Here is a 15,684-nt window from a genome sequence, read left to right as displayed (position 1 = left end):
AAAACCAAAAAACGATACAAACATTTGTTTCCAAAACCATATATATATATATATATATATATATATATATATATATATATATATATATATATATATAAAGTAATCTCAAACATCATAGTGAATTAAAAATAATGCGAAATGAATTTCAGGGGATGCTATGTGGTCATGTCGAGCCCTTCCCTTTGGAACCAGAAGTACCTGAAACATTTAAACCACAAAATCATAAGCACAAAGCTTAGTGAGTTCCCTAAAATACCACATAACCATACGGGCCTCACCCATTAAATCCAAATAGGCCCCACACAACTCATGTATCGGATGCCACCCATCATACATAACGGGCCCACCTAACATACAATGCAAGAGTCACAATGACAACTAGCATACTACATAGTACAGTGAAAATAGTCACCTCACAAATGCAATCAACAACTAACATGCTCACACCGTCGAAAGATGGATGCCACACACCTCCTAATGGATCATATTGATGTTTTTTTGGCATAACAAACAATCCTATGTGTGCATGGAACCCTAAATAATTTGATCTACGTTTTCTATAATTGAACATACAAATTGGACAACAAAGTAGAAACCCTAAAACACTAGTATATAATCAAAATTAAATAATTAGGGTTAAGAAGATTCATACCTTGATTGTTATATAGTAATAACAATCCAAATCCTTGTGTTGTTGAAGCCTTGAGAGTAGATGCCACAAGTGTCGCACCTTTAATGGTTCACACCCAACACTAGCAACCAAGGAAGACAATTGAGTAAGAGAATAGACTAAAAATTTTGGCTAGGTATTCTTAGGAAGAGGATAGCCGAAATCCATAGGGTATATCTCTATTTATAGCGCAATTAAGAAACCCTAGATAAGCCCAAATCCAAGATAATCTCAACCCGGATAATTATCCACTTTCCTAATTATCCATTAGAGACTATTCTAGAACCCTTAGGCTCCAAGAATTCGTCCCACCTTATGAATGGTTCTAGATTGCCTCTTGCTCAATTATTGAACAATTACAACTCAGTCCTTGAACTTTTAATTAATTTTTTTAATTTCAAAATTAGTTCCAATTAATTTATGATTAAATATCAATTAAATAATATGATTTATAATTAATATATTATTTTAGTAATCCATTAATAAATAATTTATTACAATTTACTAATCAAATAATAAATTCAAAACTCTCTAGTTCTAAATATCATCCAATCCAATTGCTAGATTTGAGTGCAACCCATAGGGATTGTAGCACCTGGTTCCTGGTACGTAAATCTTATTTGAGTATTCTCTGATTTGAGTGCAACCCATAGGGATTGCAACCCATAGGTCAGAATCGCCGAGTAAGGACGGGACCCGGGACCATTTTAAGTTGGCGACTCGGCGAGTCCATATTCTGGACTCGGCGAGTCACCGCTGTTGGATGAAACCCTAAGTTTCAGGGGTTTGCACCCTATTTAAACAACATATCCGCCCCAGGCCAGCCCCCATTCACTCCCCAGAGCTCCCAACCCTCGTTCCAAGCTTGTTCCTTGAGAGTTTGAGACTATTGTGTGTGTTCTTGAAGGTTTTGAGGCAAAAAGGGAAGTAGATCAAGAGGAAGGAAAGGAATCCGGGCATCTTTGCACTCTTACAGCAGTTCCTTTGAGGTATAATCCGTTTTCCCCTGTTTCTATGCTTATTACTTCATTTAAGTCATTCTTGAGCCAATCCCCAAGTTTGTATGTGCAAATTATTTCGTAATAGGCTTATTGGCCCTTAGATCTAGGCATGGTTGAGTTCCAGGAGCTCAGATCTGTTGCCTTTATGGACCCCTATTGCATGAAGACCCTAGATCTACCCTTTTGAGTACATTTTGAACCCTAAAACCCTTATGGGTGAATATCTACACGTAAAGTTGGAAACTTTACGTGTGATTCGTGTTCTGGAAGTCCAGATTTGTGAATGGCATGGACTGGAATCGAGCAAATCTGTGTATTTAGCGGGTGCATGGCAACGACTCGGCGAGTTGTTCATGTGACTCGGCGAGTCTGCTCGCGAGTCTCCGAGTTTGTCCCCTTTTCGTAGTGTCGAGTGTGCAGTGAGTCACGGGGTGTGACTCAGTGAGTTGGCAGCTGAACTCATCTATGGAGGAACTCGACGAGTCAATTCCCTGACTCAGCGAGTTCAAGGCAATCTTCTTAGATCAAGAACAGACTCGGCGAGTTGTTCATACAACTCGGCGAGTCTTAGCATATGAGTTCATCGGATGAAGATGAACTCGGCGAGTTGTTCATACAACTCGGCGAGTAGGATGAAGGACTTGAATATCAGTTTAGAAGAAGAACTCGTCGAGTCATAGCCTAACTCGACGAGTAGAATCGAGACCCAGGTCAATCGTTTGGGTAGGGACTCGGCGAGTTGGAAAGCCAACTCGGCGAGTCGGGTCAACTGAAAGTTGACCCTGACTTTGACTTAGGGCGTGATCAGGGGTAAAATGGTCATTTTACCCAAAGGACAGTTAGCAGTGCTTGATTGAGTATGTTGTGGGAATTGCAGCCGGAGGATTTCCGGAGCAGCAGCAGCAGATAGTCAGTTCCCGATCAGATCAGTAGCTACTGCGAGGTGAGTTACCTTCCAGTAGCGGTGGGTCTACGGCCACAATGCCGGCCCACCAGTAGGAGTTGTATGTAGATGATTATCTTTGTGATATTCATCTAAGGGATTACTACTACCTGTGTTGCATTTATGTACTAGTGACAGTAGGGGGAGATAGTCCCCAAGATATCCGGTCGGTAGGGCCGAAGGGGTAGTCATACCCAGCCATGTTAGATAGATTCTGATGTTGTGTTACATGTTATGTGGTAGTGGTAGAGGGGAGACATGGTTTCCTCAGTATCCGGTCGAGAGGACCGAAGGGGAGGCCAACACCCAGATATGCTAGGTAGTATCCGGTTGAGAGGACTGAAGGGGTAGGTCGGGTACCCAGATATGCCTGACAATTTACGTATGTTATGTGATTATGTGGTATGTGGTACAGTGGGGGAACTCACTAAGCTTTGTGCTTACGTTTTACAGTTTTGGTTTCAGGTACCTCTTCATCGAAGGGGAAGGAGCTGGCGCGGTAGCGGCACATCATGCACACACTTTGGTTTCCGCATTTACGAGATTCTCTGGGATTTATACTCTGATGTTTTGATGGGTTGTATGATTTGACTTTTAAACTTGGTCTACGTTGTATTGTGGTTTGATCCAACAATGTTTTTAACTGATGATATTTCCTAAAGTAATGTTTTTAAAACGAAATTTTTAGACGTGAAAATTGGGTTGTTACAGGGACTATGTTGCTGTCAATTTAAGTATATATCAATTATAGTTATGGGCTTAGACATCTAATCCAACACATACATGGTAAACTTTTAATTTACCTTCTAGAACTAGTCATTTGACTAAAAGTTAACTCAAGCCAAAAGTCAATGTTCAAAGTCAATTCCATTTGCCTTCCGTGTCATGGCCAACCAATGGACACACCATGATCATTCAACTTAATCTCAATCAAATTTTGCTTACCACGTCATAATAGACATGCTACCACGCCGTGGCAGAAACTAGACAAATAGTTGCAACCAGACCAGTCTCCACGTCACGACAAGCAAGTTGCCACGCAGTGGAAACTATACATAGACAACTTAATTTATTAAGCTCTTCACTCTAAATGCCAAGAGCTCTAAAGCCCATATATGAATTTTTACAAGTCTTGATGGATAAAGTTTCAAACTTTAACCAGTAGGACACCCCAATAAGTCAATATGTTTACTCCAAAGTTCTTAATGATTGTACCACAGTCATAATCACCAAAATGATTCATGCAAGACCACTTTTCCAACCAACACCATGGTTTATGCACCTAAAGGCTCTGGAGCACACTCAAACCCCAGGGACAAGAAGATTGATATTAAAAATCTCATAAAAGACCTAAAACAAGATCTAGTGAAGCAAAGATCAAGATTGAGACTTTATACCTCCACAAGGCAAGAAATGAGAAGAAGATATTGGATCCAAGATAGAACCAAAGCAAAGAGCAAGATTGAGACTTTATACCTCCATAAGGCAAGAAATTAGAAGAAGATATTAGATCCAAGCTAGAACCAAGCTAACAAACCATACTATGAGCTTGTCCCTCTTTCAAGCTTCACAAAACAATTTCACACACTCAAAATAAACATAATATGCTAGGGTTTGGGGTGGGGATCAATTTCATAGGATAGTGTCACAACTAGAAATTTTTGTGCCTTGTAACTACAACACTTATGCCAATATTGAATCAAAAACATGAAAGCATGTATGATGCTTACTCTATGACAACAAAATTTCAATCAAACACTTCATCCAAGCATTGAAAATAGTCAACAAGCAATTGGAAACCTTAGAAATCCTTGTTTAAGTCCATAATGGATTAGGATTTCCTTATTGGGCCCAATGGACCAATAAGCTTCCAATTGGACTATTTCGGGCTTAAAACTCTTGAATGGGCTCTAGTTGAACCCACTTGCATTTATTTCAATATTTTGGGCCATATTGGGCCTAGAATGAAATAAATTATCTAAATGAACCATATTGGTCCATAATTAACCTAATTTAGCCCTAATAGGTCATAAAAATCACACTTATATTTGTTAGGACCAAAAATACTCAACATAATCATGAAATCGGGCTTAAGCCTTTGAGGCCCAAAACTCTCTTCTCTTTCTCTAATTCTCGGCCCAAGCCCAAAGGAGAAGAGGAGTTGACTTATTAGTGCCACCTCATTTATACATCACATACCTCCATGCATGGACCAACATGCATCTAAGTTAGTCACCTCAACCCTCTCTCTCTTCTCTTCTTCTTGATTCTCAGCCGAGAGCTTCCCAAACACACACACTTCATCCAATTTTCTTAAACAAACTCTCTCAAAGAACATCCTCACCTTTCTTCATCAAAATTTTGAGAATCAAGAGCTTTTCAAAGAAACTTTCCACAAAAATCATCATCCAAGGTGAGTTTACATTTAGATTTATGATCTAGATTATTTGTTTTAACAAAGATCTTCCCTTAACTCATGCAAATTCAGGATCTAACTCCCTAGAGCCACCTAAGTTCGAAAACTTCCTCAAAAAGTTGATAGGGCCGAATATAGCACCAAACTTCTCCAAATCTTCTTCAAAACCGAAAACACAACCCAAGGTGAGTTTCATACCCCTTCTTTTTGGTTTTTATGAGTTTTTATGGGGGATAATACAAGTAAACGTGTAGATCTATGTGTAAATGTATGCTATGTGTGATTTGATGCATGTATGTGTGTGATACCTTGTGTTTGTGATGAATATGTTATTCAACAAGTGTGTAAAACCGAGATCTAAAACATGGGAAAGGAAATAAACCTAACCTAAACCATTTTACACTAATCAAGTCAAGAAAAATAGTTCATTTGGTTAGGATGAACATATTTGGACATAAAACCCATTTTTGGGCTTAAATTGTCAAAAATACAAAACTAAGGGCCCAAACCGACAAATTTTAATTTCTGGAGGTTCAAGAGGGTCCAAACAGTTTCTATAACAATTTTTCTGAACATCAACATTTTTGAGGGGCTTAAAATGTAAAATTTGAATTTAATGGGCTAAATTTGGGCTTTTTGGCCAAATAAGCTTCAAAATGCGAGATTTTCAAATTTGAGGGGCTGGAAATGCAACTTTCTGTAAAATAGGGGATTTCAAGTGTTTTAAAACCATTTCAAAGGTCAAAAATGTTTTTCAAATTCAAAAAGGATAAAAAATGCAAAAAATTTCTATTTTGGGCCAAAACTGTTAGAGTTGCGAAAATGGGGGTTCTAACCGAGAAACTTCATTCTGGAAGGACTTAAGCTATTTACAAAGTAATTTTGGGCTAAAAATATCTTTTCAACAAGTTTTGATACTAAAGTGTCAAGAAAAATGGTTTAAGGGTTAAAATGGAAATCCTTTTATATAAAGAACTAAAAGTGCAATTTTTATCAAAGAAGGATCGTGAAAAGGTAAAAATCTTACTTTTAAGCAAATAAATCCCTTAAGACAAAATACGAGATCCACGACTACCGGCGAAACGTAATAACAAATACACTTTCAACACCAATATCGTTACCAAACGAATTGATTCGGTCTCGAATCAATAACAAAACAAAAATCAATAAACAATAGTACTTCAATAAACACACGAAATCTACGAGGAGTCAATATTCAATCTTTGGGCTTGATAGTTTCAAATCGTGCTTGTTGGGCCTTGCTAGCCCAATAACATGATCTTTAGGCCCGAAGGGAACGCGCTTACATGTTAATGGGCCTTCTATGACCTAATTCCATGTAAAAGGACTTTCAATAGCTCTATTGTGCTGTTGGGCCCCAAGGGTCTATTGGTACTGCTAGCGAAGTCGAGGAGTCAAATGCGAGTCGGGCCAAGTGCTTTTCGTATTCCCGATAGCCTTGAACAACTTATGGAAATAAAGGGGGCTTCGTACCCTCCTTTCTCCTCGGTTGTGGGGCTATGTGAAATCGAGTAGACAGATTCGTGGCGTAAATCAAGAGAAGTCAGGGTGGTTGGATTAAGTGAGTAGTACGGACGATGCCTAAAGGATCGTTTGTAATGGGTAGTTATAAACTAGTCATTTTCATTAATGCGTGATTATAACAACTCACAACCTATAATTAATCCAATGTCACCTGGGTAATAAAAAACAATCGTCGTATCGGTATAACAATAAATAAGACATGTAATTTTATGTATTGGGAAAACATCGGGTTTTCCCGGGAAGTTCAACACTTTTACCTATGTGATGTATACAAAGTTCAACAATTATACATGTTTACAAAAATCGACAAGGATACTTACGGATCTTCACACTTTTTATAAACAATACTCTTTTCAGAAAATATCGGATTTTCTAGGTTTTCAAACTTCACAAAAATCATTTTCCACAACATCATTTATGAACTCACCAACATTTCATATGTTGATGTTTTTCCAAAATAACTTGTATTATCAGGTAACAGGTAAACCGAAGATTAAGTACCAAGTGATGTCATGGTGTTTTGCTTAGATTTACTATTGAATGGTTCACGTTATGGAATTGTAATGTTTAAGAAAATGTACTGAATGTAAACAATATCATTTGTAATATTTCAATGCATGGTGATGAATGATGTTATGATTCATGTATAATCATTGTGATGATATTCAATTAAGTCACAAGAGCCCTCGGACGTTTCCACCGTCTGGTTCGGGGGTGTGACAGATAGAGACTGCCAAATGAGGCATCCTTAGGAGTTAGTGCCCTTAAATATGGTACAAACTCGAAGATATAAGGTTTACACCAAAATGGCTGCCACGCTGTGGCAAATAGGCTGCCACACCGTGACACTACGCAACTCCACGTTCTTAATCATATAATTGCTACACTGTGGGGCCTTAGCCACCACGTTGTGGCCCACTCGAAACCTTCATAGTTTATAATTAAAATAATTAACTTGGGGAAAGAAATATTTGGAAATTAGATGTTACAGACTAACTCAATACAACGATTTGGAAACGTTGGTACAGATGTTGTGAAGCAGCTGTCCAAAAATAAAGGTGATTCGACCTTTGAATCTTCAAGAAACGATCAATATCTATAGTTAGGTCTTCAAAATCAGGAATTAGAAAAAAACCCCATTTTCTCTCTATAGAAACCCATTCCAATATACTCTAACACCCTAAATACTAAGTAAATAAACATATAATCTAGGTACAATTATAAGATTTTCTTCATGTACCATTTTTATAATCTCACACATGACATTTATCAATTTTGTGAGATTTCTACATTTAACTTATTTTTAGCTATTATCTCAATATTTCCACCGGAAACACCCTAAATTAGTATACTTTCGTTAAGAATTCTAAACAAAAAAATATTTAAACATATGTTACAATCAAGACTAAAATACCCTACTACATTCTCAGGTCTGACTCTATCAATTCCCTGGACATTTTTTTTTGCATGATATGTGGTTGAATTCTTCTCTGCAGAGTTGACTCCCGCGGCCTCCCGATAGAAGAGGGAGAAAACTGGCCTTCCATCCGTCAATCCTTTTTCTGATATTCATTTCTAAATCATTCAAATATGATGTTTTTATACACATCACATCACATGTTCGTAAAACCATTTCACAAAGTCATTCTTTTTAATTACTTTAACATCTTAAACACTCAAATTCTATTCTAGGATGTTGCCTAGAAGCTTTTACTTTCTATCTCTTGTCGATCTCTCCAAAATGAAAAAGATGAAGTCTAACTAACTTAACACTTTAGCCTATTGGCAATTCTAGTCCTTATGCTTTCTAATTTCCGAGTCAATCCACCTTTTTAAACATAGTCTTTAAATGAACTTCTAAGAGTGGTGGGGTGAAATCAATTCCATCAACGACAAGGATAATATGTCACTAAGGTGGAGCCTGCTTCGGGTGCCTGACTTGTCAATATTTTCTCTCTCCTTAGTAGTTCACTATTGTTTCTCTCTCTTTTCTCTCTTTGACAAAGTTAGGCAATAAGGTGGGCAGAGGAGATGGTTTAAATGGAACTTAGTATCAACCACACTACTTCCCTGAGCCTAAGACTAACACTAATGCCCCATGACAAAATTACACTTGTAAATTGGTCCTTTGACTAAGTCAAAGCTAGAAAGGTAAGTTTGGCCAATTTGATGCTTCTCACCCTACTCTAAAAATTTATATTATTTCAAGTTCAAACTTATTAATCTTATTTATTATCCAAATAATTATTTATTTAATAATGATATTATCTATTTATTTTTTATTTTAAATAAAAATTTAATGTTGGTAAAAAAATAGGATGTTATAATTTCATCTACTGATTTCATGTATATACCAAATATACAACATTTCTCATACAAATGAAATACAATTTGAAACAAAATTTATTAACCTGTAGCTAAAAGAATAGAATGGCAATCGGAAATTGTCACCCCCCTATGCAAAACTATGCAAGACTCGAAAATTACAGCCACATTAAAAAATGACGTTGTCAAAAATAAAAAAAAATCCATTGCATAAGAAACCATTTCTCCAAGTTTGGCAATGCAAATTTGTAGGATGAGAGGTTTCAATATGATACTTTGAAAATGAAAGTGATAAATGATGAAAATTTTGGCTTATATATAAAAAACCATAATTTCGAATTTCGTATTTTGAAAAAAAAAAGATAGTTATTCTTATAAAACTTTAAATATCTTCCAACAAGGTAATTTTTGTCAATTTTTTCACAACTAAATTAAATTCTAATATAATGTTTTATATATTTTTATTTTTTAAACATATATTTTCAAATTTATCTTTAAAGAAAAGGAGTGAAGGCAACTAGGGGAAGCCGCGCATCGTCCCGGATTCAAATTCCCGCGGCTCGTTTTGAAGCGCTGCTTTTCTCGTTTTGGTCTCCAGGTTTTCCAGATCGAGAAACCCCAATTTTGAATCTACAATCCCGCCATTGATTCATCGAAACTAACTTCACAATACAAATCTCAAATCGGATCTATCGATCGAGCTGAGTTTCAAGGATTTCCATCCATGGCGTTACTTCATGATTCCGATACTAAAGTTCCTTCTCTCTACAGCCGCAAAGAGAAGTCTCTCGGCGTCTTATGCTCCAAGTATTTATTCATTTACCTTTCTCTCTTTTGCACACATGCACTCTTTAGATCTTGTTTGCTTCTTATATCACAATCTGAAATCGATTAATCTTCAGTTTCCTGAGGTTGTATAATCGAGAAGGCGTTGAATCGATAGGACTTGACAACGCAGCAAATCAATTAGGTTCTCATCTGACTTTTATGCTTGAGTACGATTTTCCTTAATGATAATGAACAAACAGAATCAGAATGATAAAAGGATCTTGGAAAAACCCACAGGTGTTGAGAGGCGGCGAATTTACGACATCGTCAACATATTAGAAAGTGTTGGCGTAAGTCTTTTCCCTCTTCATCTCTGCACTGTTTTCTCTTTCTATTGATTTGTTCAAGAAATTGGTTGCGCATAGTCGGTTTAGGGTTTGTAGTTTGTTTAATTTTCAGGTCCTGACAAGGAAAGCAAAGAATCAGTATACTTGGAGGGGGTTCAGTGCAATTCCACAAGCTTTAGACGAGCTTAGGGTATGTTCAAAAACACGCATATTCTCCTGATAATTTTCTGTTTGTATGATTGATTAAAGTTAAAACAATAAGATGAACTCATGACTTGTGAACTTTTGTGTGTACATTCACTTGTAGAAACAGGCATCATCTAACGACAACCTGAAAATGTCACAATACTACAACTTTGGAGCTGTAAGTTCTCCATTTTTAAGTTTGAGTTCTCTTAATTCTCATCTGTCACAAGAACTCTTGAAACATATTTTCTTTGTTTTGAATTTACTTAAAGATCCAGATTCTTTTACTAGGTTGTAAATGAGAACAATTGTCGTGGGCCTTCTAATTCAAACAACTCAAACACTGACACACATATCAAACCTTCCGGATCTCAAAAAAGTGGTAAGTTGATTTCCTTCTACTTCTCTTTAATATTCAATTCATAATCAACCATTCTTGTTTAGATGCCAATGAGATACAAAACATGACACATAGTTTGTATTTCTTGACATACATTTCAGACACCAACAGGAAGGAAAAATCTCTAGGACTTCTGACACAAAATTTCATCAAGCTATTCATCTCTTCTAAGGTGAGTGAAAACTAAAAACCATTTTTCACTCAAAACAGCCTATTCTTAATCTTGGTTCCTAAACACACTTTCTTTATATTCTTCAGGAAGATTTGATCTCTTTGGACACTGCTGCAACAGCATTGCTTGGTGATGTGCATGACCCAACAGCCATGAGAAGTAATTTCCTTTCCAATTTGATTTATAAATTTACTTTTACACCCCTTGCACTTACACAACACAAATTCTATATACTCAGCAAAAGTGAGGCGATTATATGACATTGCAAATGTCTTTTCATCCATGGGTCTCCTTGAAAAGGTATAGCTTCTACACTTCTACTTTCTTGGTTATAAAGATAACACAATTAGTCAATTACAAGGCAATTTATCTAAAAAAGTTACAATCTTTTTTTTTTTTTTTTTTTTTTTTTTCATAAAAGATGCGACACCCAGAGAGTGGAAAACCATCATTTAGATGGTTGGGATTGAAAGGGGAAAAGGAGACAAAATCTTTACAACCATTGGATACAAATACAATTACAAACAGCTCAAAAAGGCGAGCTTTTGGAACAGATATAACAAACAATGTTAATGATTCAGATTCAAAAAGATACAGAATTGAATCTTTATCTGATTGGAGCTCAAAAGAAGTTACTGTAGCAATGCATGGGAATATGAATATGAATATTGACATTGTGAAGGTGGAAATGGAAAGTGATGAGAATTTGTGTTTACCTTTACACCCTCAAAATCAAAGAAATTCAAAGGAATTTGTGTTTGGACCATTTAGACCTGTAGGAATGTCTGGAAACAAAAAGTCAAAGGAGAGTCAAGATTGGGAAAAGTTGGCTCATACTTATCGTCCTCAGTATCACAACAAAGGTATGTTGCTAAATCTTTTTCATTAAATATAGAAAGATTAATTATAGTTATAGGGAAATATAGATAATGAGTCTTTCATCCATTAAGTCATGACTTTTACAATTTTACCCTTATGAGATAGTGTTTGGTATGATGGAATGAAAGAAACCTGTTTGTTAATTTTTATTGCTTATCAGAAAAGTTTACATTGTTTTCATTAATCTACAGTTTTATATTTTTGTTATATGAAAGTAACTAAAGTTATTTTTACTTGTAAATAGAAGTCCTTGCTAATTATTTTTATATATTAAACTTCATAAGAAATCATTTAGTTTCTATAGGCCAACTAAACATGATCATGGAATGCACTACTACTACTACTTATTCCATTAACCAAATAAACTTTAGAAGTTTTGTTGAATAGATCTCTAACATACTTTTTTTTGTTAACTTTCATTCCGTATTTAAGTTGGTGGTTTTATATTACATTTTTTTTTTCTTTTGAAAAAACAAAAAATATGATTTTCTTTTGAAAAACTAGTTGCCAGCTGGAAAGTTAACTGCTAGCTGATAGATGAAAAAGTAGTTTGGTTGTTGATAATATGACATGACAGCTCTAGGTGATGTTTTGGGGCATTATGTGGAGGCTTGGAAATCATGGTATGTTGAAGCAACTGAGAAGAAACATGTACAACAACCAGTAGTACAGTAGTAACATCAATCTTCTTGCTGTGTCTATGTCATTCATACTTACTTTTTAATGCACCAATTTAGGTGGTAGCTTAGCTTAGATTGTTGTTCTTTCTAATTCTATATATTAATATCATAGGCTCAACTTCACTTCTAGTAATGTGGTGGTTGGGTAGCTTTGTAAACATACTTGTGAATTCTTTCATGCCTTAGTCTTACAAGTTATATCATTGCAATGGTTTCTAATACTAACTAGAACATTTTAACGTTTAAATTCAAAAGTAATTGTAAGTTATTAAGATAATGATATGTTTTTAATAAAAATAATGAACACTAGAACTTTTGTATTTAGTTTTAGCTAAAGTTTGATTTTTTTTTTTTTTTTTTTTTTTTTTTTTTTTTTTATATTTGAAATCTGTTATTGATAAAATATTAAAATATAACTTACATAGGTTGAACATTGAAGTTACTTTCTCTAGTTATTCCTTCAAGTAAGATTGTATTTTTTTGTTAATTTTTATTATTATCGGAAATATACTTTAAAATCAATGTTTAATTGCTTGGTTTATGTGTTTATGATTAAATAAAGGGAAGGTACACAAAGCAACCATATTTTGGGAAACTAACATAAACTACCAACACATATTGCAAAAATAAACTTTGTGAAATTACTTGTTTGACCATTTAAATAGAAAAAACCTGTTGTCAAATTTTGATATAAATAGGACAAAATTTCATAAATGGTCATTGTGGTTTTTAAAAAGTTACACTTTAAGGATATCTTTGGAAAGTGTTAAGGTTTATTTTCTTACCTAGTTGGTCCTTATCCATGTAATAAGACTATCTCGCCCCTTTGAATATGACATACATTTAATATTTAATTACAAAGGCTCCACTATACCCATCTCACCCACCCCCACTATACCTTAACGCACCACAGTCCATCGTCTATCGTCTCTTTTCTTTCTTCGCCCACCACCACAGTCTGTTGTCACAATCGTCTGTCATCATCGGTTTCAGGAAAACAAAAACAGTGTTAGACTTCATAATTCATTTTCATACACCCACACACTAACTTTTGAACAAAATGATATTCATATACTTGCAATTATAAACCACATTAATCATCTAAAAAAACACACACATACACACAATCAAAAACTAAAACTCACACACTAGAGTTAGATCACATAGAGAATTAGAAACAAAACACACACACACATACACATACAAAGTAGTTGAAACACAAATTGGAAAATTACATAGGGTTAATGACCTAGGAGGGTAATAAGGTTTTAACTTTGTCCACATTATGTCCGAAAGGTTTTTTTTTAACATATTACACCAACATGGTTGTTATAACTGTTTAAAAAGGGTAATAATGTTTTAATTTTGTCCACATTAGATCCTTAAGGTCTTTTTTTTGTACATATTACACCTACATGGTTATTATAATCGTTTAAAAAGAGAGAGAGAGAGAGAGAGAGAGAGAGAGAGAGAGAGAGAGAGAGAGAGAGAGAGAGAGAGAGGGGGGGGGTAATAAGGTTTTAATTTTGTCCACTTTAGGTTCTTATTTTTAATATTTTTATCATTTCATTTCTAACTCTTTTACAGTTTATATTAGTATCTAGGTAGATGACTTCATCATTTCATCTTCTCATTTTAGTCTCCCATTCACCACAACCGCGATTTCAATTGAAAGGTTACATAACAATTTTTTGTCATTTTAACAAAAAAAAAAACTAATAATAATCAAAGTCTTAATGATTAAGGCTATGTTTGGCGCGTCAGAGCTAGCTGATAAGCTAGTTTATTTTATAATCTTTTTTAAGTTGTCATGTTTGGCAAGCCAAAAAGTTGCTTATAAGCTAGCATTTTAAAAAGCTACTTAGACTAGTTTTTTTAAAGTTTTTTTTTTTATTTTTTTTATTTTTTATTTTATTTATTTATTTATTTAATTTCCAAATATACACCTTAATTAATTAAGAAAACATTATTTTAAATGCCCTTTTATGTCATTATTTAAATTTCAGATAACTTATAAGTCAGTGGCGAAGTCAGGGTTAAAGTAAAAGAGTATCCCCAAAAAGTAATAAGGTATCCCCGATAACTAATGACTCAACCAATGAGGTATCCTCGAAACGCTATTACTTATCAGGGATACCCCATTACTTGTCGGGGATACTCTTTTACTTTGATCCTGGCTCCGCCACTGGCTTATAAGTTATGTAACCTTTCAATTGAAACCATCGTTGTGATGAATAGGCGACTAAAATGAGAAGATGAAATGATAAAACCATCTAACTAGATACTAATATAAATTGTAAAAGAGTTAGATGAAATGATAAAAATATTAAAAATAAGGACCTAATGTGGACAAAATTAAAACCTTATTACCTCCTCTTTAAACGGTTATAACAACCACGTTGGTGTAATATGTACAAAAAAAGACCTTAAGGACCTAATGTGGATAAAATTAAAACCTTATTACCCTATCTAAATGGTTATAACAACCATGTTGGTGTAATATGTACAAAAAAAACATTAAGGACCTAATGTGGACAAAGTTAAAACCTTATTACCCACCTTGGTCATTAACCCAATTACATATCCAAACACAGTGGAAAAATCACACCAACCTAAAAATTAAATCCACACAGGGAGAGAGTTGAGTCGAGGACTAGGGTTATTGTAACACCCGGTTCCTAGTACGTATTTAAATTTAAGTAATTTCATGTTTTGCACCGGGACTCCGCGAGTTGGAGGCCCAACTCGTCGAGTAGAATGGATTTTTGGTCGCGGGGTTAAGTGACCTACTCGACGAGTTGGGAGCCCGACTCGACGAGTAGGGCTGCCTGGATGAAACCCTAATATTTAGGGTTTTCACCCTATTTAAACACCTTAAGTGGTTCCCTTTACAGCCTCCAACACCCTCAGACCATCCCCACGAAACCCTAATCGTTTTTAAGTGATTTTGAACTCTTTGTGCCATTTTGTGTGAGTTAGAAGGTTGAAGAGAAGAAGGAGGAGCTTGGGATTTTAGAAGGAGCAAGGAGATCTAGAGGTTTTGCTTAATTTCCTGTTTATTAGAGGTAAAAGTCCAGACCTTGCTTCTTCTTTCATTAGATACTCTTTTTGGAGTAACTTAGGGTTTTTGGAAGTCATTTTTGGAGTCATTCTTGGACGCAACTATGATTTTGGGGTGAGAACTTTAAATATGGGACCATTAAAGGTTCCCATGGCATAAAGGTGCCAACTTTATGGCCATGGGAGCCCCATGCATCATATAAATCCCATTTTAAGGCCATTTGAGCCAAATCCCCTATGAAAGGAAGTAAAGTTCGTAGCTTTACGTAAAATATGGACCCTAGGAGGTCAG

General features: G+C 35.2%; 1 protein-coding gene across 1 annotated transcript; it reads left to right on the top strand.

The window, feature by feature from the left end:
- The first annotated feature begins 9,412 nt into the window (after positions 1-9,412).
- On the top strand, positions 9,413-12,553 carry LOC145093389 (E2F transcription factor-like E2FF). The gene is made up of 11 exons (XM_079031504.1): positions 9,413-9,707; positions 9,803-9,870; positions 9,966-10,018; positions 10,128-10,205; positions 10,323-10,379; positions 10,493-10,583; positions 10,703-10,773; positions 10,860-10,932; positions 11,012-11,073; positions 11,195-11,636; positions 12,230-12,553. The coding sequence occupies exons 1-11, from the start codon at positions 9,625-9,627 to the stop codon at positions 12,325-12,327; spliced, it is 1,176 nt and encodes a 391-aa protein (XP_078887630.1). The 5' UTR covers positions 9,413-9,624; the 3' UTR covers positions 12,328-12,553.
- Positions 12,554-15,684: the final 3,131 nt, after the last annotated feature.

The sequence above is a fragment of the Lactuca serriola genome, chromosome 3 (genome assembly GCF_051521515.1).
Source record: "Lactuca serriola cultivar US96UC23 chromosome 3, Lser_US96UC23_V15, whole genome shotgun sequence".
Classification (NCBI taxonomy): domain Eukaryota; kingdom Viridiplantae; phylum Streptophyta; class Magnoliopsida; order Asterales; family Asteraceae; genus Lactuca; species Lactuca serriola.
The sequence above is the reverse complement of the archived record's forward strand: the minus strand, read 5'-3'. Positions and strand labels throughout refer to the sequence as shown.

What these genes read in the sequence shown, in the direction of transcription:
- LOC145093389 (XM_079031504.1), top strand. Translation starts at nt 9,625, where the DNA reads ATGGCGTTACTTCATGATTCCGATACTAAAGTTCCTTCTCTCTACAGC. An exon ending in AGCTATTCATCTCTTCTAAG is followed by an intron (nt 10,774 to 10,859) that starts GTGAGTGAAAAC and finishes TATATTCTTCAG; the next exon opens with GAAGATTTGATCTCTTTGGA. An exon ending in TCCTCAGTATCACAACAAAG is followed by an intron (nt 11,637 to 12,229) that starts GTATGTTGCTAA and finishes ATGACATGACAG; the next exon opens with CTCTAGGTGATGTTTTGGGG.